Source organism: Urocitellus parryii, chromosome 10 (assembly GCF_045843805.1).
Source record: "Urocitellus parryii isolate mUroPar1 chromosome 10, mUroPar1.hap1, whole genome shotgun sequence".
NCBI classification, from domain to species: Eukaryota; Metazoa; Chordata; class Mammalia; order Rodentia; family Sciuridae; genus Urocitellus; species Urocitellus parryii.
In genome coordinates this window covers 86414213-86438892 of record NC_135540.1, presented here as the reverse complement: position 1 = coordinate 86438892, position 24680 = coordinate 86414213, and the positions used below count along the sequence as shown (strand labels likewise).

Genomic DNA, 24680 nt, shown 5'->3' with positions numbered 1-24680 from the left:
GCACAGAAAAAACTTTGGCATCTTAGTATCTAAGTAGGGTGGGGAAATACAAGGGAAAGATGAAACTTCCAGGCACCATCAGAAAACACATAGCAAAGCTGTGGACACTATCTACTATGCTATTTTGGATTTTATTCACTTTCTGGCTCCAGACACATGAGATACCCTATTTGAAAATACACAAAGAAGAGGGTCTGAAGCTGGGTATACACCTGCAATCCCAGCAACTCGGGAGGCTCAGGCACAAGGATCACAGGTTCGAGGTCAGACTGGGAAGGTGAGACCCTATCTCAAAATAAAATTTAAAAAGGGCTAAAGAGGGGCTGGGCTTGTGGTTCAGTGGTAGAGTGCTTGCCTAGCATGACTGAGGCATTGGGTTCAATTTTCAGCACCTCATATAAATAAATAAAATAAAATAAAATAAAATTCCATCAACAACTAAAAAATATATGTTAAAAGGGGGGGCCTGAGAATATAGCTCAGTGGTTGAGTGCCTGCCTTAGCAAGTGCTCCATTCCCATTACCCCAAAGGAAAAAAAAAAAAGAAAAGAAAAGGGTCTGAAATAAACACATTTGCATTGGGCACATCCCACGAAACAATCAAGTTGCTGGGAGTTGACTCTTATATTCAACTAACTGTCTAACAGTGATCTGGAACATCTTCGGCAAAAATCACAAAGTTTCATTCAAATAAAACTAAAACTGAATTCAGAAGATGAACAAAAAAACTGCAAAGGGAACAGGGGAAGTGATTTTAGAAGTTGTTCTAACTCTGGACAGAAAATTGCCCATTACTCAAATTTGAAATAACATAAAACAAATTTCTCATCTACCACAACATCAGCTAAAAAACCTAAGGTAGAAGGACCAAACTATTTCTAAGTGCAATTAATTGAATGCAAACAAATTGTCTCCTGAAATTGACTTAAGTGTGACTGGTAAACATCATACACTATTGCACATACAAAAGAATACCTATTTGATGTTAGAAACCCTTTATTGAAGACAAGACAAACAATGAGTTGAAAATATGATAAGAGTCCAAGGAAGCGGAGGAAACTAACAGGAAGAGCACAGATCAAAGGATGAAACAAAGACATTTCAAAATTATAATTTATCCTTACGGCTGTTTAAAAAAATGAGGTCTGAAGAAAAAAATCCTTACATAGCATTAAAAAAAATATTGAAATCTTTTGGATAGACTAAAAGAGCTAAATTATCTACCCAAAGTCTGTACAGCAGGGACCTGTTTTTAGCAGGTAAGCCTATTTACAAGTAAGAACCTCTTACTCTTGTAACATCGTCCTTTTTTGTTTTAAGAGAATACATAACTCCCACCCTTGCAGATTTAGTCCATCAGGCCTCAGTGACCCTATAGAAATATAAACCGATCTCTGCAAGAGAACTATTTACAATGAACTGTAAACACACATATAATACCTGCCTCCCTTCCCACACTAGTTGTGAATGCTTTGAGAGAACTGGCTGTGGCTCATTTAATTTTATATCTAGAATGACACTTATTAGGCATTCAATGTTTTTCTTTGCATGAATGTTTAAATGAAAATGTTTTTATAATATCACTAGTATTTACATTTTAAACATTCCCACTACTACCCATCTCCAAGTTAAAAACACCAAATTGCTACCAAGTTTACTGTGGTTGTTACCATATAGTGCTTCTGGACTTTTTAATGTAAGAAACATTCTTGATTTACTAATTTTCATAGTAGTGACACAAACTTGGCATTTTCTCCTTGAAATGAAAAACTTGCTTGGAAGTTACTTCATCCTTTTCCTCTTTTTCAACAGCGCATCTCGTAATGCCAGCTGGAAGGTAAGAAAAAAAGTGATAAGTCTTGAGTATCCCATTATGTTAATTTGGTTATAAGGAATGTACAAAAAAGAAATCACTAAATCATAAATCATCCTGAAAAAGTACAAATAATGAAATATTCCCTAACAGATCCAATCTGTATTCAGGATGGGGGCCTCTACACTGCTAGGAAACATGCAATGCTCTTAAATACTATTCCCAACTCATGGAAACAAGGCTCACAACTAGAGCAGGTGTATTGAATGTTTCGACTTGCATATCACCTGTCTCCGAGGATACTGCTCAGTACTACTCTGACCTACACAGCTCTTAATTTTTGAGAGCTATGGGTAGGACATACTATCTAAATTAAAATAGAAAAGCAGATCTTTATTCACAATCATCTTTTATAAATCATTTATATCCTACTGAACATGAGCACCACTTACACATTTTTTTCTTTTTTAAATTTTTTCACTGAAGGTCTTGCTGTGTTGCCCAGGTTGAAAAACTCCTGGACTCAAGCTCTCCTCCTACCTCAATTTCCTGAGTACCAGGAATACAGGTCACCTTTCCAAGATAAACTGAACATATGGGCCATTTAAAGATTACCATTTTCCTCAAAAACAAACAACAAAACAAAAACCCCAGAATATTACAGATTATCAAGAATAAATCCAATTTTTACAAAAAGAGTAACTAAGGCCAAGACACATTTTATGTATGTGATGAAAACTATTCCATTAATTCCTCAGCACTACTCTTTATCCTTCAAACTTATAAAAGTCTCTCGATTATGAATTTTAACAAGGAATGATTGATATGATTGCTTTGTTAAAAAAACATTTTTTTGGATCAAAACTGCATGGATTATATCTAAATGTTCAACCCTTTTGGATTCTATGATTTAAGTTATTGATTCCTTTTCTTTAGCTTGTACATGGGCTTTATATGTCTTTGTATCTTTGTAGATAGGAAAAATAGTATCTTTAAGAGAAAAAAAATTGGCAAGTTCATTTTAATCTAATTTGGCCAAAAAGAGGTATTTCTTTTCTTTCTTTCTTTTTCTTTTTGACACTGGAGATTAAACCCAAGGGTGCTCTACCACTGAGCTACAAGCCCAGACCTTTGTATTTTTTGAGACAGACTCATTTGTTGCCTAGGCTGGCCTCAAACTTGAGATCCTCCTGCCTTAGCCTCCAAAGCCACTGGGATTATAGGTGTGTACCACAATGCCTAGCTAAGGAGGAATTTCTCAAGACTTATTTGTGTCTTATTTTCTATCTGCATACTTCATTTACTGTGTCTGCTCATGTTGTATGATGATTAAATAAATTAATGGAAAGCTCTGGTATAATTAAAGCCATATTGCAAAAACTGTATGTTTAAGCTAATATTGGTTGCATAGATTTAATTTTGCTCATTAAACTATAACAGCACAGGTGACTCTCAGAGGTCCTTTTCCCCTTCAGTGCCACCAAGTGAATACAAGAACAGGTATAGTCTCCTCTTTTCATTTAAAAATCCCTATAAGATCTTTTTCTCTTTCTCTCTCATATGCTTTACTTTACTCTTCTAGTCTCAACCCCAGATCATTTTATTTATTCTAAAAATTTACAGTAAGACTTCATGTACATATTCTAGTCACAAAAGATCTTTTATTTCAGACAGTGAAACACCACTGAGGGGCAAAGGAAAATGTGATGTGATGCTGCATCCCCACAGAGTGCATGGGTCATGGGACAGTTTGAGGTTGCTGTATAGTAGAGCTGATCATTATGGCAGCCATGAACTACATGTGGCTATTGAGCATTTGAAACACGGCTTGTGCTTACTTAGGCAGTACACATACTAAAACTGGAACAATACAGAGAAGATGAGCATCTCAAATTGAGATGTGCTATAATGTAAAAGAGATGCTGGATTTCAATTAGTTCAAATATAAGAATGTAAAATATCTTATTAATAATTTTTATACTGGTTACATTAGAATACTATTTTGATATACTAGGTTAAATAAGATATATAATTAAAAAAATTTTTTAGTTATACATGGATACAATATCTTTATTAGTCTTTATTTATTTTTATTTGATGCTGAGGATCGAACCCAGTGCCTCACATGTGCAAGGCAAGTGCTCTATCACTGAGTCACAACCCCAGCCCCAAATAAGATATATTATTAAAATTAACTTCATTTCTTTTTTCTTTAAAAATCACATATGATTTGTATATTTCAATTGAACAAAATGTTCTAAAGAAGGAGAAAATATGAAAACCAAACTTTTATAATAAAAGAGACTTTAAAGAAAACATAAGGCAAGGAAATATACACAGAAATTGATTAATTTCAGTAAGAAAACTAGAGAACAGGAAATAACATTAAAAAATATTTTTAGTTATAGACAGACACAATATCTTTATTTTATTTTTTTCTTAATCTATTTATCTATCTATCTATCATCTATTTATTTATTTATTGGTACTGGGGATTGAACTCAGGGGCAGTTGACCACTGAGCCACATCTCCAGCCCTATTTTGTATTTTATTTAGAGACAGGGTCTCACTGAGTTGCTTCACGCCTTGCTTTTGCTGACTGAGGTTGGCTTTGATCTGGTGATCCTCTTGCCTCAGTCTCCTGAGCTACTGGGATTACAGGTATATGCAACCTTGCCAGGCTTCTTTTTCATTTTTTATGTAATGCTTAGGATTGTAGTGCCTCACATGTGCTATTCAAGTGCTCTATCACTGAGCCACAACCCCAGCCTGGAAATAACATTTCTGAGTCAAGGTTTATGTCCAACGAACTCTAAATTTATTCTTAAATAAAAATTCTTTACTCTTTGAGAGAGAGATTTTATGAGGTATTGACAAGGAACAAGGCAGGGCTTTTTTATATGCTGAAAATGGCATGTTAAAAACCTAGAAGTAGGAGCCAGTTGGCACACGCCTGTAATCCCACCAACTTGGGAGGCTGAGGCAGGATGATCACAAATTCAAAGCCAGCTTCAGCAACTTAGTGTGACTGTCTCTAAATAAAAAATTTTTTTTTTGTTTTTTAAAAAGGGCTGAGGATTTGGCTCAGTGGTTAAGTGCCTCTGGATCAATCCCAGGTACCAAAAAAACAAAAAACAAACAAACAAACAAAATAAGTAAGGGATGGATGACACACTTAGCTAAAATGTAGGCAGGTCACATAAACTACATAATAGAGTAAGGCCACCTAAAATAGTTATTAAGGGCCAATGAAAGTTAGAATGATGGGCTTAAGTCAATTTGTGGCAAAATTTAAAGTACTTCAACCTTTATTAAATATGCCATCACTTTATTGCTTACATGATGTATTGACCCACAGAGTGGAAGATTTAGAAAAACAGATAGGGAGAGTTTAAACAGTACCTAATTCAGGTCACCCTGACTTGGCTCCCACATAGACATAGTGCTGCCCTAGAGGACAGGCTGTAACATTCAGACTTGGCAGGCTTGTCATCTACTTAGGAACACTGGTTCAGAATGAGGGATTATTTTAGCCTGGACCTGATTTCCTGGAGATTCTTCAAAATGATGTTTAGATATATTCTGATATATTCTTCCCAGGAGGGGAAGATACAAAAAAGCATAAATTTATTTTACTACAATGAATTACTAAAATAAGCAAGCCATCTGAGCAGAACAGGATTACCATTCAAAGGCTACAAACAAATAAAATGAAAACCCAAAGGCCTGTAAACAGAAAGGGTTTTGCAAAAGGGTATAAATATATAGGAAGGGTTATACCAAAATAGAAGTTTGTTTTAGACTGTTTTCCTGAAACGGTTTCTGATGTATTACCACACAAAATCACTCCTTTCTAAAACTCCCAGGCATACAATTGCTAATATCAATGAATTTCAATAGTATATTTCACAGATTAAATGACAGATTATTTTAGCATGTGGTACTGGGAACTGAGCCCCAAGGCCCTCTACCATTGAGCCACACTCCCAGCCCTTTTTTATTTTGAAACAGAAGCTCCCTAACTTGCCAAGGCTGGCCTTGACTTGTGATCCTCCTGCCTCAGCCTTCTAAATCTCTGGGATTACAAGTGTGCATCATTACAGCTGGCTATACCCCTTTACTGACAAAGAAGAAAAATGGACACAAAACCCCTAACCCATCTGTCACACAGTTGAGTCCCAACTAAGTCAGGTCCAGGATTTATGTGGCATGACTGCCTAGCACCTCTTGATGTTTTCCAACAGTGCCCATTAGCACCAAGGTACACACGGTGGTAGTCTTCAGAAAGCACAACTCATCTCAGATATAAGTGGGCTCAAATTATAGTACCATTCCAGCCACCCAGCTTTAAGTGGAACTCACCTGTTTTTCTCGGAAGGAACGCTTGTTTTTTGACCGGACATTCTGGCTATACCGCATCATCATAAAGTTCTTCTGTTTTTTCTTCTCTTTATTTGTAGAACTGGAAAATGGATTCACTTTGGTTTTCTTCTTCACAAATTCCTTTCGATCTGTCTTTCCAGCCTATCAGCACAAAAAGATTGATATTTGTGAAATAACACACTTCAGAAGACATCTAATCTAAGTCAATGTCTCCTCTCTGCCAGGCACTCTATCCGACACCAAGGACACAGCACAGACAGAACACAGTCCTTGCTCCCTAGGGCTCCGTCCCAGTGAGCAATGGCTGAAGTACTGCAATGGAATAAGGAAGCTCAGTGGAAGGAAAAGTCATAATTCAGCCTGGTGAGGTAAGAGAGGTTCCCAGAAAGGGAATTAAGTTTTTTTTTTAAACAGATAAAAGCATTCATGGTGGGGTGAAATCTCCTAATACCATGAACATAGTCACATGGTATGTACAGCAATCAAAACTCATCTAATACAACATCTAATATCTGTACATTTTATTCTGTTAATTTAAGACATTTAAAAAATTGCCATTCTATGGCTATACAAAATCCAGATTATATTTCATTTTAATGTTAATGTATCACTCACCATAGCAGTTGCTAGTCTTGTCTCCTTGTCAGACTTTGGCTTTTTATGAAGGCGTTCAATGTCCCGAAGAGAAAGTAATTCACCCCTGGGATGAGGGAAAAATAAAATAAGAAATAAGGGTGCAATTCCTTTTCCCGAGGCTTTCATTCGCACACAAGCTGACTGAAGACCTGGTGAAAATGCATTTTACCTGTGCTCCTCATCACTGTCTATTTCAATGTATTTTCTTTTTTGGGCTTTCCCAGGGGCAGCGTCAAGTTCTTTCCTCATTTGGGCCATGCGGATTTTCTGGAAGTCTTCCTGAGTTAAAACTCTACTAGTGCTGATGGCTGCAGCTTTGGCTTTCCGCTCCTCGATCGGCATGCTGTTTAGTTTCTTAGACTTAAGAGTACACAAACAAAGGCTTAAATGGCTACCAGCTCAAGTGAGAGCTCAGCCATTCAAGTGTTAGTCTCCCCACAAGGTCCAGCAAAAATTATATCTTAATAACCATCAGAGTGATGCACTTGTAAGAGGAGTTTTTATGACTTACAATTTCTTGCTGCTCTTCATCTGAAGAGTGGTGCACATCAACCCATTCACCATCGGCATCTTCCTCCTCACTGAGACTGGTACTTTCCCATTCATCTGTGTGAAAAAGAGCTTAGTGATGTAACTACTACTTTATGTTGAATATTTACAACAATTTGAAATAAATCATGCAATGGAAGAGTAAAGTAGTGAAACTTAAATACATATAATACTGACAAAAACTTGAGCAATGTTTGTTGTTAAATAAGCCATCTCAACTTAGTTAATTTAAGGAATAAGAACTATACACTGGGGTTGGGGTCATGACTCAATGGTAGAGCAATTGCCTAGCACATGTGAGGCCCTGGGCTCAATCTTCAGCACCACATAAAAATAAATAAACTGTCATCACAACTTGGCAGAAAAGGATCATTCCCCAGAGTTAAATATCACAGCCAAAAAATGTAGCCTACATGGAAATCACAAAAACCATGACTGACTTCAGAGTCCATGTTCACGGAGCCAACTGTGCCTATCAAAATGGCACTTGTAATAGTTATTTTGGATTAGGTAAAGGGGAATGAAGGGGAGAGGGTAGGAAGGATAGTAGAATGAACTGGGCATTATTACCCTATATGCATATATGACTATATGACCAATGTGATTCTACATCATACATAATCAGAAGAACGAGAAGTTATACTCCATTTATGTATGTGTCAAAGTGCATTCTACTGCCATGTATAACTAATTAGAACAACATAGATCTCACATTATATAACTGTTTATCTATGAAAAACATGATTCGATGGAAGTTCACTAACCATTCACTAAGCAGATCTCGGGGAATTGTGCAGATATTATTATGCTGTGATTGGTTAGTGATTCAATGGTAAACAAAAGAGATTTGGTCCCTGCCCTAATAAAGCTCATGATCTAGTAAAGATGACAGACAATAAAGCACATTAAAAAAAATGGCGCTTATACTTTTAACTTGGGCATATAGCAAGTATCTGACTAACTCATCTAAATATATTTATGCATGTATGAGAAACTAGCTGCAGTTATTCAGAGAATTAAATAAAAGATTCTGGGCATAAAATAACCTTGTAGACATTTCAATAAAGTGGCTCCCTGGGATCTGTAAGACAGTGTCCCAACTTTTTGGTCTGGTATATATAAAACCACCCACATAATAATGTTTCCAGTTCTCTTTCAAGTCTCCTATCTTGCCATGTGGTTTTCTCCCTAAATAATGGTGAAATAAAATTAACCTCCATAGCTTGGAGATATAGCCTAGGGACAGAGCACTTGATTTGCATGCATAAGGGGCCCTAGGTTCCTAAGTGATAAAATGTGATAATACCTCCTCCCCTGTAACTTGAAATCAAAACTATCAGATGTTATTTTTCCTATATAATTTAAGAAAGGTAAAGTTAAAGGACTGGAAGACTTCTAATTTGTTTTCTTCACAACAGTGATTTAGATGTAATCAATTGGGATTTTATAGCTAAAAGTCTATTTGTATATAATTGTTAACTAAACTATAAAGTTGCAGTAAATATATTTACAATGATAAAATGTTAAAAATTCAAAACAAAAAACAACAACAAAAAAAAAGGTTCTGGGTTCAATTTCCCCAGTACCATCAAAGAAAGAAAGGAAGAAAGGAAGAAAGGAAGGAAGGAAGGAAGGAAGGAAGGAAGGAAGGAAGGAAGGAAGAAAGAAAGAAAGGAAGAAAGAAAGAAAGATAGATAGAAAGGAAGAAAGAAAAATGAACCTTCATCATTTTCTGTTTTCTCTTCCTTCTCAATTTCCAGAACCTCTGCTCCTGGAATGTAATCTTTAGCATCCAATTCACCATATTCTTGTACTCTTGCTTCAACAGATGCTTCTGTAGGTTTACCCTAAAGGAAAATAAATTGTTTATAATAAAGTGCTCATACTGTAAAACATCAATGAATTGATTATGAATTGAGATGGGAGCACTACAGAAAATGGAAATAATAAAATGACAAAATATTCTGTTTATATCTCAGGTCAAAGTAAATACTGAGTCAGAATGCTGTCCACTATTTTCTCATTTCTAATCCAAATCAAGAAATTGGCAGCTATTAAAGAATATCTGTTCAAATATTTTAGGTGTCCAAAGTACAATCTCTTTCTTTATACACAAGCATCCTTCTGCCCTTTAAAGAGGTAGTACCTGGCTGGGAAATAGTCTTGTTTAATACTGGCATCATCAAGTTTAATCAGCTTGATAGGTTTATAAAAAACAGTCATCATCAAAGAACACAAGCCAACTACAAAATATTTAAGGTAATGGTATTCAATCAATTGAATTCAAACTTTAAATAAAACCATGTGCATCACCAGTACTCAAAACTATCACAAATACCTAAATCTAAATTGTAATAAAATTCAAAAGACCATAACCTTTAGACCAACATAAACAGGGTTCACCTACCCGGAATTTCTTCTGTAACATCTGAGGGTTCAGTGTCCGGAAGAGCTGAATCAGAGTTCTAGCAGACATCATCACATCTACAAAAATAATACCTTTAATTACAAATTCTGGAGCAAAGAAGGTTAAGAGGTAAAGAAGCAAAGAGGTAAAAACATTGTACTCTTTGGCTTACAGAGAATAACATGCAACTTACTCTTATCTTTATGTGTCTTATATTGAGCCAGGTCTTGGAGAAGTTCTTCAGTCATGGCGAGAGGACATCGGGCTGTTATCTCTTTTATAGCATTAATTCTAGAAAAGAAAAAGTGGTGGTTAAATCTAAGAAATTTTTCAAAAAAGGAATCAAAAGGAATACAAGTTGCGTTTTATGTGGCCTAAGTTTCTAAAACTGTAGTATAGTAGAGAATGTTAAGTGGGTAGAGGGCTTTTATTACAGCAATTTTTGCTGCTAGTGGCATGAAGAGCAATGTCAGGAAACTAAATCATGGCAGTGTTTATTTGCCAACCCTAAGGAAAGAAGGGACTAGGCTAAACAAGAAAGACGGAAAATCTTCCGGCTATTCTCCCAGTAACATTTCTCAAGGGAAATACAAAGTAACCGTTTAGTATATCACTTACTTACCAAGATGATTTAGTCATTAATAATTTTTAATTAATCAAAAGGGCCACTGACTTGCCCTAAAATTGAAGATTGATTCAATAATATATCACTTATTCCAGGATAAGACACAAATTCATGGTGGAAGATAAAAAAACAAAAACAAAAAAATACTGAGGTAGCCAAATAATCATTCAATTCAAAGTGTAAAACTAGTAAAAAAAAAAAAATTCTGATTAAAAGAATAAGCAGATTATCTCTGGTTCCCTTCTCAAAATTATGACCAATAAAATAAAAATATCAAGCCTCCTCAAGGACTCAAGCGTATTTTAAACTGCTATTCTAGAGGCCATACTGTCAGCTGAAATTACACAACTTTGTAACTTAAAGCAAATCTAGTACATTGAAAACATATCTATTGCCCCCAACCATGTTCTACATACCCTACTGTCATGACTTCCCCAGAGTTCTTGTCAGTAACAAAATTGTTGGCCACGGTCATGAGCACTGATTGAATGATCTGAGTTGGGAACAAAAGAAGAGATGAATATAAGTGAAATGTCTGTACCCACACAAACACCTGAGGATGAAAGGACAACAGATTATTCATAGTGGAAAAATAGCCTTCCACCTTCATTTGGGAGTTGGAGGAATCATGACTAAGAAAGAGAGATTAAAATATGCCACTTTGGAGTTCAATCTTTTTTAACCTTTAAAATAAATTTTACTCCTCTTTAATATCATTTTATAGTATAAGTGAAAAAAAAAAAAGAACCCTGCTTTGACACAGGATAATCCAAAGCTGTTTTAATCAAAGAAATTACCACCTTTGAAAAATAATCACTATAAATTGATATTGTTGATCTCTCCCAATCATAATATTATTTAGTTAGCAAACTAAGTAGAATTCTCAACTTGTCAAAAACAAAACAAAACAAAAAACCCCAAATTCCACTTTCTAAAAACTGTACAACTGAACTTCTGTATTATATCTTCTTAAGGGTTAGTTATCTCCTCTGCTCACTTAAAAAGGAATAAGTATATCTAATAGGGGCAGGCACTGCTCTGTGTGCACTAGATCCAAAGTTCAGGTTAAGAGTTCTCACCTTGGGAGATCCAAGATGATGGGCCAGAGGAGGCAGCATTCTGTGTCGCCCTGTGACCCGGGTTTCAATTTCTGGGAATATTGCTTTGGTGAGAGTGACGGAGGACCCCTCTACAGCTGATCCCGCATAGGAATCATGGCCACCTTGGTGTGCAGGGACCCAGACCTCAAGCGTTACAAAAGGACTCCTGACTCCCGACTACCCTCCCACGCAGGTCTCTGGGTGCCTTAGCGCAACCACCAGCATGAGCGCTGGCCCAGAATTCCCAGACGCTGCTCCCACGAAGGACATTAAGCTGCTACCTACATGCAAGAACTCTGTGTGCAACTCCCATGTGGACCCCCCGGTAGCCTCCATCTTGGGACTCGAAGATACTGCCATAGTCCCCTATTGGAGATAAACTGCCTGCACCTGGGGATATCACAAGCTCTGAAGAAAGCTATAAACAACACACTGCATGTCTCAGAGCTCATCTCTGAACTGATGGTACAACGCCATCGCCCGGCTCCTCCCACCTGACTTGACACTCCATCCCTGAAAGCAGCAGCCTCCATCTCAGGTCATCTCCATCACCATCTTTAGTCTGGGCAACTACAAGTTTGAAACACGAGATAGCGAGGTACCCATAGTTTTCTAATTGCCCCCCAAACCCTGGCAGCTGCTAACTCAGTAGAGTGAGTGCCTATTACAAAACAACCCTCTGCTACAGGCGTGCAGCCATCAGAGTACAACACACAAGATTCCCAGAGAGAAAGGTTCCTGGTTGGAAGTAGAAAGGGAGAGGGTAAGGGAGATAACTTTAGAGACTGATTTAGAGGGCAGAAACTGTGAGGTCTATAGGCAAGATGAGGAAATAAGACCAGGCGCCCATATCACAGGAGCAGACCCCAAAGGAGGTGCAGTCTCCCAACAGGACGGGCAGGTGCCATACCCCACTTCTAGGTGCCCTGCACCAAGACCAACCCTCACACCCTGGTAACCCACACCATCCTGAGGGCAGAGATGCCAACTAAGAACTGACAACCCCACCTACTGGATGAGAAGGGAAGTAAGAAATATACTGATCAACCAAAACAATCCTTTTTTCTCCCTTTGAGATTTTTTTTTCCTTCCTTCTCCCTCTTTATTCTCGCGCCCTCACATCCCCAACATATGTGAAACCAAGTACTTTGCATGAATTAGGATATTGAGGACTGAGATGACTGAATAGTATATTACAGTTGTGTTGTATATTCTTTTTCTTGTTTTTTCTCTCCAATTTTGACTATTTTAACATTTTTTATTTTTTTAATACATGGGTTTGTCTTATGTACTCTACTGTCTTCCCTCTTACTTGTCTACCCCAAATTACTGCCTCTCTACTTTCCTGCTACTAACCTTCTTCTTTAGATTTCTGTTTCACACTTCCTGAGATATAATAACTCCATAGCCTCACCTCCTACCTCCTCAGCATATCACCTTACACCTCACCCCTGGTTCTGTGTACATCATCAGAAACTGTAAACCCTTTTACAAACCTACTGATCATATTGTAGATAATAATTGAATTCACCATTTCTGTACACTGTGACCAAACTATAAACGTCTTAATAACAACTATTTGTTTTTAGGTGGTATCTTGTTTATATTGGGATCTGTTAATATTGTCCTTCCCCTCAAAGATGAGGTATTAGAACCCTATAAGAGCCCTATAAACCTATAGGGTAAAAACAGTAACGCCTCAGATCTATAGAGATAGAAAGGAAAAGACACAAGCAACATGAAAAGACAAGGGAAGAAAGTGCCCCAAACAAATCAAGATACCACATCATTAGAATCCATGGCCAGCACAGCAGAGGAAATGACAGACAAGGAGTTCAGGATGTACATGATTAAAAGTTTCTGTGAATTTAAGGGTGATATAAGAGAGCAAATACAGGCAGCAAAAGATCATTTCAACAAAGAGCTACGTAAGCAAATATAGGAAGCAAAAGATACTTTAATAGGGAGATAGATATTCTAAAGAAAAACCAAACAAAAATCCTTGAAATAAAAGAAAAAATAAACGAAATTAAAAGTTCAACTGAAAGCATCACCAACAGATTAGACCACTTGGAAGACAGGACCTCAGACAATGAAGACAAAATATATAATCTTGAGAAGAATGTAGACCATACAGTGAAAATAGTAAGAAGCTATGAGCAAAATATTCAAGAAATATGGGATAGCATAAAAAGACCAAATCTAAGAGTTATTGGGATAGAGTAAGGCATAGAGTTCCAAACCAAAGGAATGACAATCTATTCAATGAAATAATAACATGAAAAACAAATTGGAAAACCAAATTCAAGAGGCTTACAGGACACCAAATGTACAAAATCACAACAGATTCACACCAAGGCACATTATAATGAAAATGTCTAACATACAGAATATGCTGCCTCCAAGAGACTCACCTCAGAGGAAAAGACAGACTGAAGGTGAGGGGTTGGGAAAACTCATATAGCTCAAATGGAACTGCGGAAGCAAGCAGGGGTTTCCATCCTTGTATCAAATAAAGTAGACTTTAAAATTAATCAAAAGGGACAAAGAAGGACATTTTATACAGCTCAAGGGAACCATATACCAACAAGACTTAACAATTATAAATATATATGCCCCAAACAATGGAGTATCTATGTTCATCAAACAAACTCTTCTCAAGTTCAAGAGTCAAACAGACCACAATACAACAACACTGGGTGACTTCAACACACGTCTTTCCCCACTGGATAGATCTTCCAAAAAGCTTAACAAAGAAACTATAGAACTCAATAATACAATCAATAACTTAGACTTACGTGACAAATATAGAATATTTCATCCTTCAACAAGCAAATATACTTTCTTCTCAGCAGCACATGGATCCTTGTCTAAAACAGACCTTATATTATGCCACAAACCAACTCGTAACAAATACAAAAAAGTAGCGATACTACCCTGTATTCTATCAGATCACAATGGAATGAAATTCGAAATCAGTGATAAAAAAAAAAAAACTACTCCAACACGTGGAGACTAAATAATATGCTACTGAATGAACAATGGGTTGCAAAAGATATCAAGGAGGAGATTAAAAAATTCTTAGAGGTAAATGAGAACACTGACACAACATATCAAAATTTCTGAGACACTATGAAGGCAGTACTAATAGGAAAGTTCATTGCATGGAGTTCATTCCTTAAAAGAAGAAAAAGTCTTAATAAATGACCTAACATTACATCTCAAAGTGCTAGAAAAAGAATAAATCAACACCAAAAGCAGTAGAACATAGGAAATAATTAAAATCAGAGCTGAAATCAATAAAATTGAAACAAAAGAAACAACTGAAAAAATGGACAAAATAGAAAGTTGGTTCTTTGAAAAAATAAATAAAATTGAAAGACCCTTAGCCATGCTAACAAAGAGAAGGAGAGAGAAAAACCACTAACATATGTGATGAAAAAGGAAATATCACAACAGACACTACAGAAAATAATTAGAAATTATTTTGAAAACTTGTACTCTAGTAAAATAGAGAATACTGAAGGCATTGACAAATTTCTACAGGCATGAATTGAATAAGGATGACATACACAATTTAAACAGATCAATTTCAAGCAAGGAAATAGAAAACGCCATCAGAAGTCTACCAATCAAGAAAAGTCCAGGACCAGATGGATACACAGCTAAAGTTCTACAAGACCTCTAAAGAAGAATTAATAAATATACTCTACAAATCATTTCATGAAGTTGAAAAAGAAGGAGCACTTCCAATCTCATTCTATGAGGCCAATATCACCCTGATTCCAAAACCAGGCAAAGACACAACAAAAAAAGAAAACTTCGGACCAATATCACTAATCAACATAGATGCAAAAATTCTCAATAAAATTCTGGCAAATCGAATACAAAGACATATCAAAAAGATAGTGCACCATGATCAAGTGGGGTTCATCATAGGGATGCAAGGTTGGTTCAACATATGGAAATCAATAAATGTAATTCATCACATCAATAGACTTAAAGAACCATATGATCATCTCAATTGATGCAGAAAAATCATTTGACAAAATACAGCACCCATACATGTTCAAAGCACTAGAAAAACTAGGGAAAACAGGAACATATCTCAAGATCAAAAAAGCTATCTATGCTAAACCCCAGGCCAACATCATTCTAAGTGGAGAAAAATTGAAAGCATTCCATCTAAAAATTGGAACAAGGCAGGGATGTCCTCTTTCACCACTTCTATTTAACATAGTTCTTGAAACACTGGCCAGAGCAATTAGACAGATGAAAGAAATTAAAGGGATATGGATAGGAAAAGAAGAACACTATTTGCTGACGATATGATTCTATACCTAGAAGACCCAAAAAACTCTACCAGAAAACTTCTAGAACTAGTAAATGAATTCAGCAAAGTAGCAGGATACAAAATCAATACCCATAAATCAAGGGCATTTCTCTATATCAGTGACAAATCCTCTGAAAGGGAAACGAGGAAAACTAACCCATTTGCAACAGCCTCAAAAAAATAAAATAATTGGGAATCAGTCTAACAAAAGAGGTAAAAGACCTCTACAATGAAAACTACAGAACACTAAAGAAAGAAATTAAAGAAGACCTTAGAAGATAGAAAGATCTTCCTTCTTCTTGGATATGAAGAATTAATATTGTCAAAATGACCATACTATCAAAAACAATCTATAGATTGAATGCAATCCCAATCAAAATCCCAATGACATTCTTCAAAGAAATAGAAAAAGCAGTCATGAAATTCATCTGGAAAAATAAGAGACCCAGAATAGCTAAAGCAATCCTTAGCAAGAAGATGAAGCAGGTGGCATCGTTATACCGGACCTTAAACTACACTACAGAGAAATAGTAACAAAAACAGCATGGTATTGGCACCAAAATGGACTGGTAGACCTATGATATAGAATAGAGGACAAAGAGACTAACCCACATAATTACAGTTATCTTATATTAGACAAAGGTGCCAAAAACATACATTGGAGAAAAGATAGCTTCTTCAATAAATGGTGCTGGGAAAATTGGAAATCCAAATGCAACAAAATGAAATTAAACCCCAATCTCTCACCATGCACAAAACTCAAAGTGGATCAAGGACCTAGGAATTAAACCAGAGACACTGTGCTTTTTAGAAGAAAAAGTAGGCCCAAATCTCCATCATGTCGATTAGGCCTCAACTTCCTTAATAAGACTCCTATAACAGAAGAATTAAAATCAATAAATGGGATGGATTCTAACTAAAAAGCTTCTTCTTGACAAAAGAAACAATCAGTGAAGTGAATAGAGAACCTACATCTTGGGAGCAAATTTAGTGCTGGCACATCAGATACAGCACTAATCTCTAGGGTATATAGAACTCAAAAAGCTAAACACCAAAAAAACAAACAGCCCAATCAACAATGGGCCAAGGAACTGAACAGACACCTCTCAAAAGATGTTATACAATCAATCAACAAATAAATGAAAACATGTTCAACATCTCTAGCAATTAGAGAAATGCAAATCAAAACTACTCTGAGATTTCATCTCACTCCAGTTAGAATGGCGGCTATTAAGAACACAAACAACAATAAGTGTTGGTGAGGAAAAAGGCACACTCCTACATTGTTGGTGGGACTGCAAATTGTTGCAGCCAATATGGAAAGCAGTATGGGGATTCCTTGGAAAGGTGGGAATGGAACCACCATTTGACCCAGATATCCCATTCCTTAATCTATACCAAAGGACAGCATACTACAGAGACACAGCCACATCAATGTTTATAGCAGCACAATTCACAATAGCTAAACTGTGGAACCATCCTAGATGCCCTTCAGTAGATGAATGGATAAGAAAACATGTATATATACACAATGGAATAATACTCAGCATTAAAAGAGAATAAAATCATGGCATTTGCAGGTAAATGGATGGAGTTGGAGAATATAATGTTAAGTGAAGTTAGCCAATCCCAACAAACCAAATGCCAAATGTTTTCTCTGATACGAGGAGGCTGATTCATATTGGGGTTGGGAGGGGGTGCATGGGAGGATTAGACAAACTCTAGGTAGGACCAAGGGATGGGAGGGGATGGGATGGGGCATGGGGGTAAAAAGATGGTGGAATGAGATGAATATCATTACCTTAAGTACACTTATAAAGACATGAATGGTGTGAAGATACTTTATATACAACCAGAGATATGAAAAACTGCACTCTATATGTGTAATATGAATTATAATGCATTCTGCTGTCATATATAACAAATTAGAATTAAAAATAATAATAAAAAAAAGAGTTCTCACCTCTGGGGGTACTAGGTGATGAGAAGCTTGTGCAGCAAACAGAAGGATCTTTGTTACTTCTAAAAACACAAGAGATGAGAAAGGTCACAGTTATCACTCTGCCTCTCAGAATATATAGCAACATGGCAAGCATATTCCTGCCTTATGCAACAGCTGTTTATTCCACCAAGAACACCCAACCCCAGCTATCTGCATGGCTCACCCCTTTGCTCCCTTCAGCTACCTGCTCAGTTGCTTCCTTGCTGAAAGGTCTTTCCTGACCACACAATCTAAAATAGAACCTGGGGCTGGGGATGTGGCTCAAGCGGTAGCGCGCTCGCCTGGCATGCGTGCGGCCTGGGCTCGATCCTCAGCACCACATACAAACAAAGATGTTGTGTCTGCCGAAAAAACTAAAAAATAAATATTAAAAAATTCTCTCTCTCTCTCTTTAAAAAAAATAAAAAATAAAATAAAACCTGCCCCAGCACTCCCTATTGTCCCTACTCTGCTTCCTTTCTCTTCAAAACACTTATCTTTTACATTGACATATGTACTGTATTATCTTTATCTCTATCTAGAATGTAAGCTCTATGAGGGTAAGGACTTCTTGGTCATTGTGAAATTCTTAGTGTCTAATACAATGCCTGCCATAGAAATCACTAAACACTTGTTGAATGAATAAATAAATACAACATAAGCAAATACACATATTCTCTCTTCAAAGGGGCAGTGCAGTATATGTAAAGAACAAGGCCTTTGGTGAAAGGAAGTGAAGCAAATCTGACTTGCCATTTATTTGCTGACTGACTCTTTTCATTTTGCTTCTTTCTGCACCTTGCAGTATTGATATGAAGGCCAGATGAGATGATGGAAGGAAAGCACTTAACACATGCTTTGGCGCATGTTAGAGCCTCACAATAAATGTTTCTTTCCTATCTTGGTTCAAATTCAAAGACAAAACATCTTGTTTCCTGCTTTTATGTTGTTTTTAAATGAAAATGCACAAAAACATAATGAGAACAGTTAAAATAAAATTCTGCTACCTATTCTAAAGTTACGGTAAAAGGTCTAATTTCTTTTTAAAAAATAATTGTTTCTTAAAATTGATGAGAATTAATTTTAATTTTAAAATTAGAACAACTAACCCATGGCCGACTATACCAAGAAAATGTAAGAGCTTCTCTCTCCTTGTCTGTTATAGAACACATTTCTACTCCTAACACTATCTTATTAATTGATTAATTGATTGACTGTGGTACTGGGGAATGAATTTAGGCGCATTATACCTCTGCTCTACACCCCCCATTCCTTTTTTTTTTTTGATACAGGGTCTAAATTGTTGAGGCTGGTCTCAAATTTGCAATCTTCCTGCCTCAGCCTTCCAACTCACTAGGGTTACAGAAGACTGCAACCACACCCAGCCTAACACAGTCTTTAATGATTCCAAAACAAAAGGCTCTGGATAGCTATTCTAACACTAAGATCACCAAGGAGACATGGCAAGTGGTAGTAAGTGGGCAGGTTACCTCTCTGGTGGGGCTGCAGAAACCTTTGCAGGAAGGGATAAAAGTTGAAGAGAAAAAGCTGTGGAGAGAAGAAACACTGATTTTAGTATTTATGTAACCTGAAGCATGGAGGTTCAATTTTCTATAATGCAACTATATCATTAAGACAACTCACTGGGAATCATTTGTTACTTTTGCTTTGTCTCAGTAAGAAATCATGCCCCAGCCCAATTCAATATGCTGGAGTAACTAAGAAAAGGATCTCTTTCAACTGACACTATGCTACTATTTTTATTATGTAATGGAGGGAGAAAGTGCACGCAGAATAAAGGAGAGAAAGGCAACCAAAACACAATATTCATCCACATTTAAAATTGGTGCGGCTACAGAACTAATATTTCTATGTTCAAAGAGAAGGGATTATAGGAAGGAATAACACTGATATTAAAGCTTCAAAGCAAGAGACAAAATAGAAATCCAAATATGAACAGACCTAGTATAATTTGAACACCAAAACTCCTATAGTCCTGATTTGTTATTATCTTCCAGCCAAGCTATATGGAGGAATTACTCTGTGCTCTGCATTTTAACACTAAACACTACATAAACAAAATTGACAAGGGTCCAGTTATTACAGCAACAGTAAAGTTTACCTTCAAGAAGTGAAACTTTAGAGATGGATTGGGATTTTTTCAAGGTTCATCATTTGGGAATAAATTAATTTTTTCTATTTTAGCCACAAAGCAAAATGAAGATATGTTATTGGGAAGGAATAGGGAAGACTTCGATTTCCTATAAAGATGAATATTTAATTACAGTCAGTGTGAAATTCCAGTATTACTTCCAACAATTCCTGTTTAAATCACAAACCACTTTTGCTTTCCTATCACACTCAAATTCAGGTCAGACATAAAATTGCTACACAAATGTAAAAAGAACTGACCTGGTGATCCCACTGGGAATATAACCCCGGGAGAAAAAGCAATATATTCACTAAAATGTAGATACCAGTCACTAGGTACAATTGACAGGAAACAACCTCAATAGTCATTTCTTTAAGGCTTAAATTTTTAGGCATCTTTCTTTTTCCATAATGATACTAAGAGTATGTGTGAAGTTCCCATATATGTATACCACATCTAAACACATACACCACTGAGGAACTTTAACAATCTAATTTAATACAAAATAAATAACCATGGAGTTCATCTTTACAAACATGACAATTTCCTACCAGAGAGATCAGAAAGTCAAGAAGGCCTTAGAGGGCTAAACAAATTGTAAAATGTAGTTAAGAGTCAATAAAAATATGTGTGTTATAATGGCTTGGGAAAAATGCATATGTGAAATAAAGTTAATAAGAAATATTAAAATAGAACACAAAATAGTTACCAATAAAATGGACATATATACAAATTAACATAAATACTTAACTAGAAAGAAAATAATCAAAATAACTATTTAAGACTGAAAGACTATATAGTTCTCTTAATAATATAGGTATAAATGGCTTAGGAATTAAAATTTAGATACTTCAAGAGAGGTTTCAAGATGATAGAATAGAAAAGGTTGCTTTCCCGGCTGTTGTGTGGCATGAAACCAAGAAAGCAGTTAGGCAGCTTCTCAGCAAAAAAATAAAAAAGAAGGGAAAGGGCTTTCCTGGAATTTAATACTGGAATTTAATACTAAGCAGATTGGGGGAGACTCTGGAGGTTGGATACAATAAAATAAAGAAAAAAATCCCCAGTGCCAAAGCTACTGCCGTGGCCGGAGGCACCAGCAAGAGCACTCCCTCTGTGAGCAAAGTGGGAGAATAAGGGAATTAAGGAACCACATTTTCTGGGAGTCCTGGAGGTATGGGGAGTTTAGAAATGAAAGACACAGCTAGACTAAACCGAAAGGAGTAGTGCACAACATCCTTGTGCAGGAAAGAAGCCAACTCTCTCCTGGTGCAGAAGACAGAGAAAAGAACCATTTTGCAGCCGATGCAGTGTGGGGCCAGGCAAGTGGTGAAGTCGCTTCCTGGGAAACCCAAGTTTGGCCTGAAATTCAGACCTGGAAAACCCACACTGCATGACACAGACTGTGCCTAAGTGATCAGGAGAAAATCAAGCATGGAGAGAGGTTTACACAGGGGAATACTGGTTGTGGAAACCCACTTGGCTCTCCCTCCATCCCTCTAATCAGGCTGTTTGCAAGATTGGCTTGGGAGAAATGCACCTGACCAGGAATTTAAAAGGGCATGGGAGGGAGAGATTGGATTTGATGACTAAACCCGAGGCCAGGAAAAGTGGGGTCCACAGGTGACATAATGGCTAAGAATTGGCTCCACCACAACAGTGAAACCCAAGGAGATCCCTGAGATAACAGTCTTCTAGTGTGGACCAGAATTGCTGGGCCCTGGAGGTACACTGATATAAAATCTCCAGACCAACTGGTATTCAGCAAAGAGCCTAGAGCCCACCTAAACCTAAACCCCACCTCCAGGAATTGTGCCTGTGGGATTACCTCTCTTACTCTAGCAATCCACCCACAGGGTGCAGTATCACACTCCAGATAACCCCACCTAACACTGCTGAGAGGAGAAACTGAGAATCTTTTGAACTCCAACAGAAACAATTCTTTAACTTTTCATGTTTTTTTGTGTCTTCTTTGTTTGTTTGTTTTCTGTTTGTGACCTTAATGGTTCATGGACATTTATACATATTCATATTGATGTTTTTTCTCATTTCTATCATTTTTGAAGCCAGTTATTTTTCATGGGTCAGTTTTTGAGGACTAGGATGTTTGCTTAATCTATTTTTATTTTGTTTTGTAATTTTTAAATTTTTACTTCTATCAATTTTTCACTTCTATCTCCTCTTCTGCTCCTTCATAATCATTACATCCTACATCACTTCTGTTCTATCACTGTCTACCATTTGAAATTGTAAACCCTTTTGCAAACTCACTTTTTTTATTGTAGACAATAACTGTTATATAAGTTCTGTTTACTATGACAATTAATATTGTAGACATTATAGCAGGAACTATTTGATTTAATGCTATATGTTGTTTGTATTAGTTGATGTTATTACTTGTCTTCCCCAAAATGGTGAGGTACTGGAAACCTTCAGGGACACTGTAAGTCCACAGCGTAGAAACTCTACTGCCTCAGACCCATATTGTTAGATGGGTAGACACACAAACAGCATGAAAAAGCAAGGGAACAAATCACCCCAAACAAACCAAGATACTCCAATAACAGAATCCATCAACACCACAGTGGAAATATCAGAGAAGAAGTTTAGAATGTACAGAGTTAAACTCATGTGTGAGGTAAAAGATGATGTAAGGAGTGAAATCAGAGAGAAAATTCAGGATGTGAAAGATCACTTCAATACAGAGATAGAGATTCTGAAAAAGAAATCAAACAGAAATCCTTAAAATGAAGAAATCAATACACCAAATTAAAAACTCAGTGGAAGACATCACTAACAGACTAGATCACTTGGAAGACAGAGTTTTAGTCAATGAAGACAAAATATATAATCTAGAAAATAAAGTTGATCATGGAGAAAAGATGAATTTTCAAGAAATAATGCGATAACCTGAAAAGAACAGATTTTAAGATTTAATGGGTAGATGAAAGCTTAGAGATACAAAACAAAGACATGCACAATATTTTCAATGAAATAATATCAGGAAATTTCCCAAACCTAAAGAATGGAATGAAAAATCAAATACAGGAGGCTTACAGGATCCCAAATATACAAAATTACAATAGACCTATACCAAGGTACACTATTATGTAAATGCCTAACATACAGAATAAGGATAGAATTTTAAAAGCTGCCAGAGAAAAACAATGGGTAACATTTATAAGGAAAATAATCCGGATCTCATCTGATTTCTCAACCCAGACCCTCAAAGAGAACAGGTCTTGAAATGATACATACCAAGCTCTGAAAGAAAATGGATGCTAGCCAAGAATACTATACCCTGCAAATTAAGCTTCAGAATTGATCATGAAATAAAAACCTTCCATGATAAACAAAATTTAAAAGAATTCACAACCAGAAAGCCTGCACTATGAAATATACTCAATAAAATACTTCATGAAAAATAAAAGTGAAAACCAATCCCAGCGGATCAGGAGGCTGAGGCACTAAGCGACTTAGTAAGACACTGTCTCTAAATAAAATACAAAAATGGGTTGGGGATGTGGCTCAATGGTTGAGTGCCTCTAAGTTCAATCCCTGCCTCCCATCCCCCCACAAAACAGTGAAAAACAGCAAAGGGAGGAACTATACTAGAAGAATAGTCAATCAGAGGAGAAATTAATTCAAATTAAAAACCAAAAATATATCAAAATGATTGTGAATAAAAATCATTTCTCAGTAATAAATGTAAATGGCCTCAACTCATCAATCAAAAGACACTGACTGGCAGATTAGATTAAAAAACAAGAGTCAACAATATGCTGTCTCCAACAAACTCACCTCATAGGCAAAGACATGCACAGACTGAATGTAAAAGGATGGGAAAAACATATTCACATGTTATCATGTAAAGTACCAGGGGTTGCTATATTCATATCAAATAAAGTGGAATTCAAGCCAAAGTTAATCAGAAGGGACAAAGAAGGCTATTTCATACTGCTTAAGGGAATTTTACAGCAACAATACATAATTATCATAAATATTTATGCCCTAAACAATGGAGCATCTATGTATGTCAAACAAACCCTTCTCGATTTCAACAAATAGACCACAACACAATAATACTTGATGACTTTTAACACATCTCTCACCACTCTGGATAGATCCTCCAAACAAAAATTAAACAAAGAAGCTATAGAACTGAAAAATAAGATTAACAATTTAGACTCAATAAACATATATAGAATATTTCATCCATCAATGACTAAATACACTTTCTTCTCAGCAGCACATGGATCCTTCTCTAAAATAGACCACATCTTAGGCCACAAAGCAACTTTTAGCAAATACAAAAAAACAGATAATACCTTGCATTCTATCAATCATAACTGACTGAAATTAGAAGTCACCAATAAAATACAAAATTAAAGAATGATACATACCAAGCTCTTAAAGAAAATGGATGCTAGCCAAGAATACTATACCCTGCAAATGACCAATGCATAACAGAAGAAATCCACGTTATACCTGGAATGACCAATGCATAACAGAAGAAATCAGGATGAAATAAAAAAATACTAACAGGTAAATGAGAATAGCAATACAACATATCAAAATCTCTGGAACAGTAGGAAGGCAGTGCTAAGAGGAAAGTTTATTGCAATGAGCTTATACATTAAAAGAAGATAAAGTTACCAAAAAAATAACATAACATTACATCTCAAAGCCCTATAAAGAAGAAC

At 36.3% G+C, this 24680-nt stretch overlaps 1 protein-coding gene across 1 annotated transcript in view; it reads right to left on the bottom strand.

The window, feature by feature from the left end:
* Positions 1 to 991: 991 nt before the first annotated feature.
* Positions 992 to 24680, bottom strand: part of Sdad1 (SDA1 domain containing 1) — a 43165-nt gene continuing 19476 nt past the window's right edge. Inside the window, exons 12-22 of the mRNA XM_077803370.1 lie at positions 19319 to 19376; positions 17811 to 17869; positions 10831 to 10907; positions 9983 to 10080; positions 9790 to 9866; positions 9103 to 9229; positions 7345 to 7439; positions 7003 to 7193; positions 6813 to 6897; positions 6177 to 6338; positions 992 to 1830 (exon numbers count right to left, since the gene is read on the bottom strand). Of these exons, the coding sequence (XP_077659496.1) occupies positions 1783 to 1830; positions 6177 to 6338; positions 6813 to 6897; positions 7003 to 7193; positions 7345 to 7439; positions 9103 to 9229; positions 9790 to 9866; positions 9983 to 10080; positions 10831 to 10907; positions 17811 to 17869; positions 19319 to 19376 (1077 nt within the window). The 3' untranslated portion in view covers positions 992 to 1782. The remainder of the gene's footprint in view (positions 1831 to 6176; positions 6339 to 6812; positions 6898 to 7002; positions 7194 to 7344; positions 7440 to 9102; positions 9230 to 9789; positions 9867 to 9982; positions 10081 to 10830; positions 10908 to 17810; positions 17870 to 19318; positions 19377 to 24680) is intronic.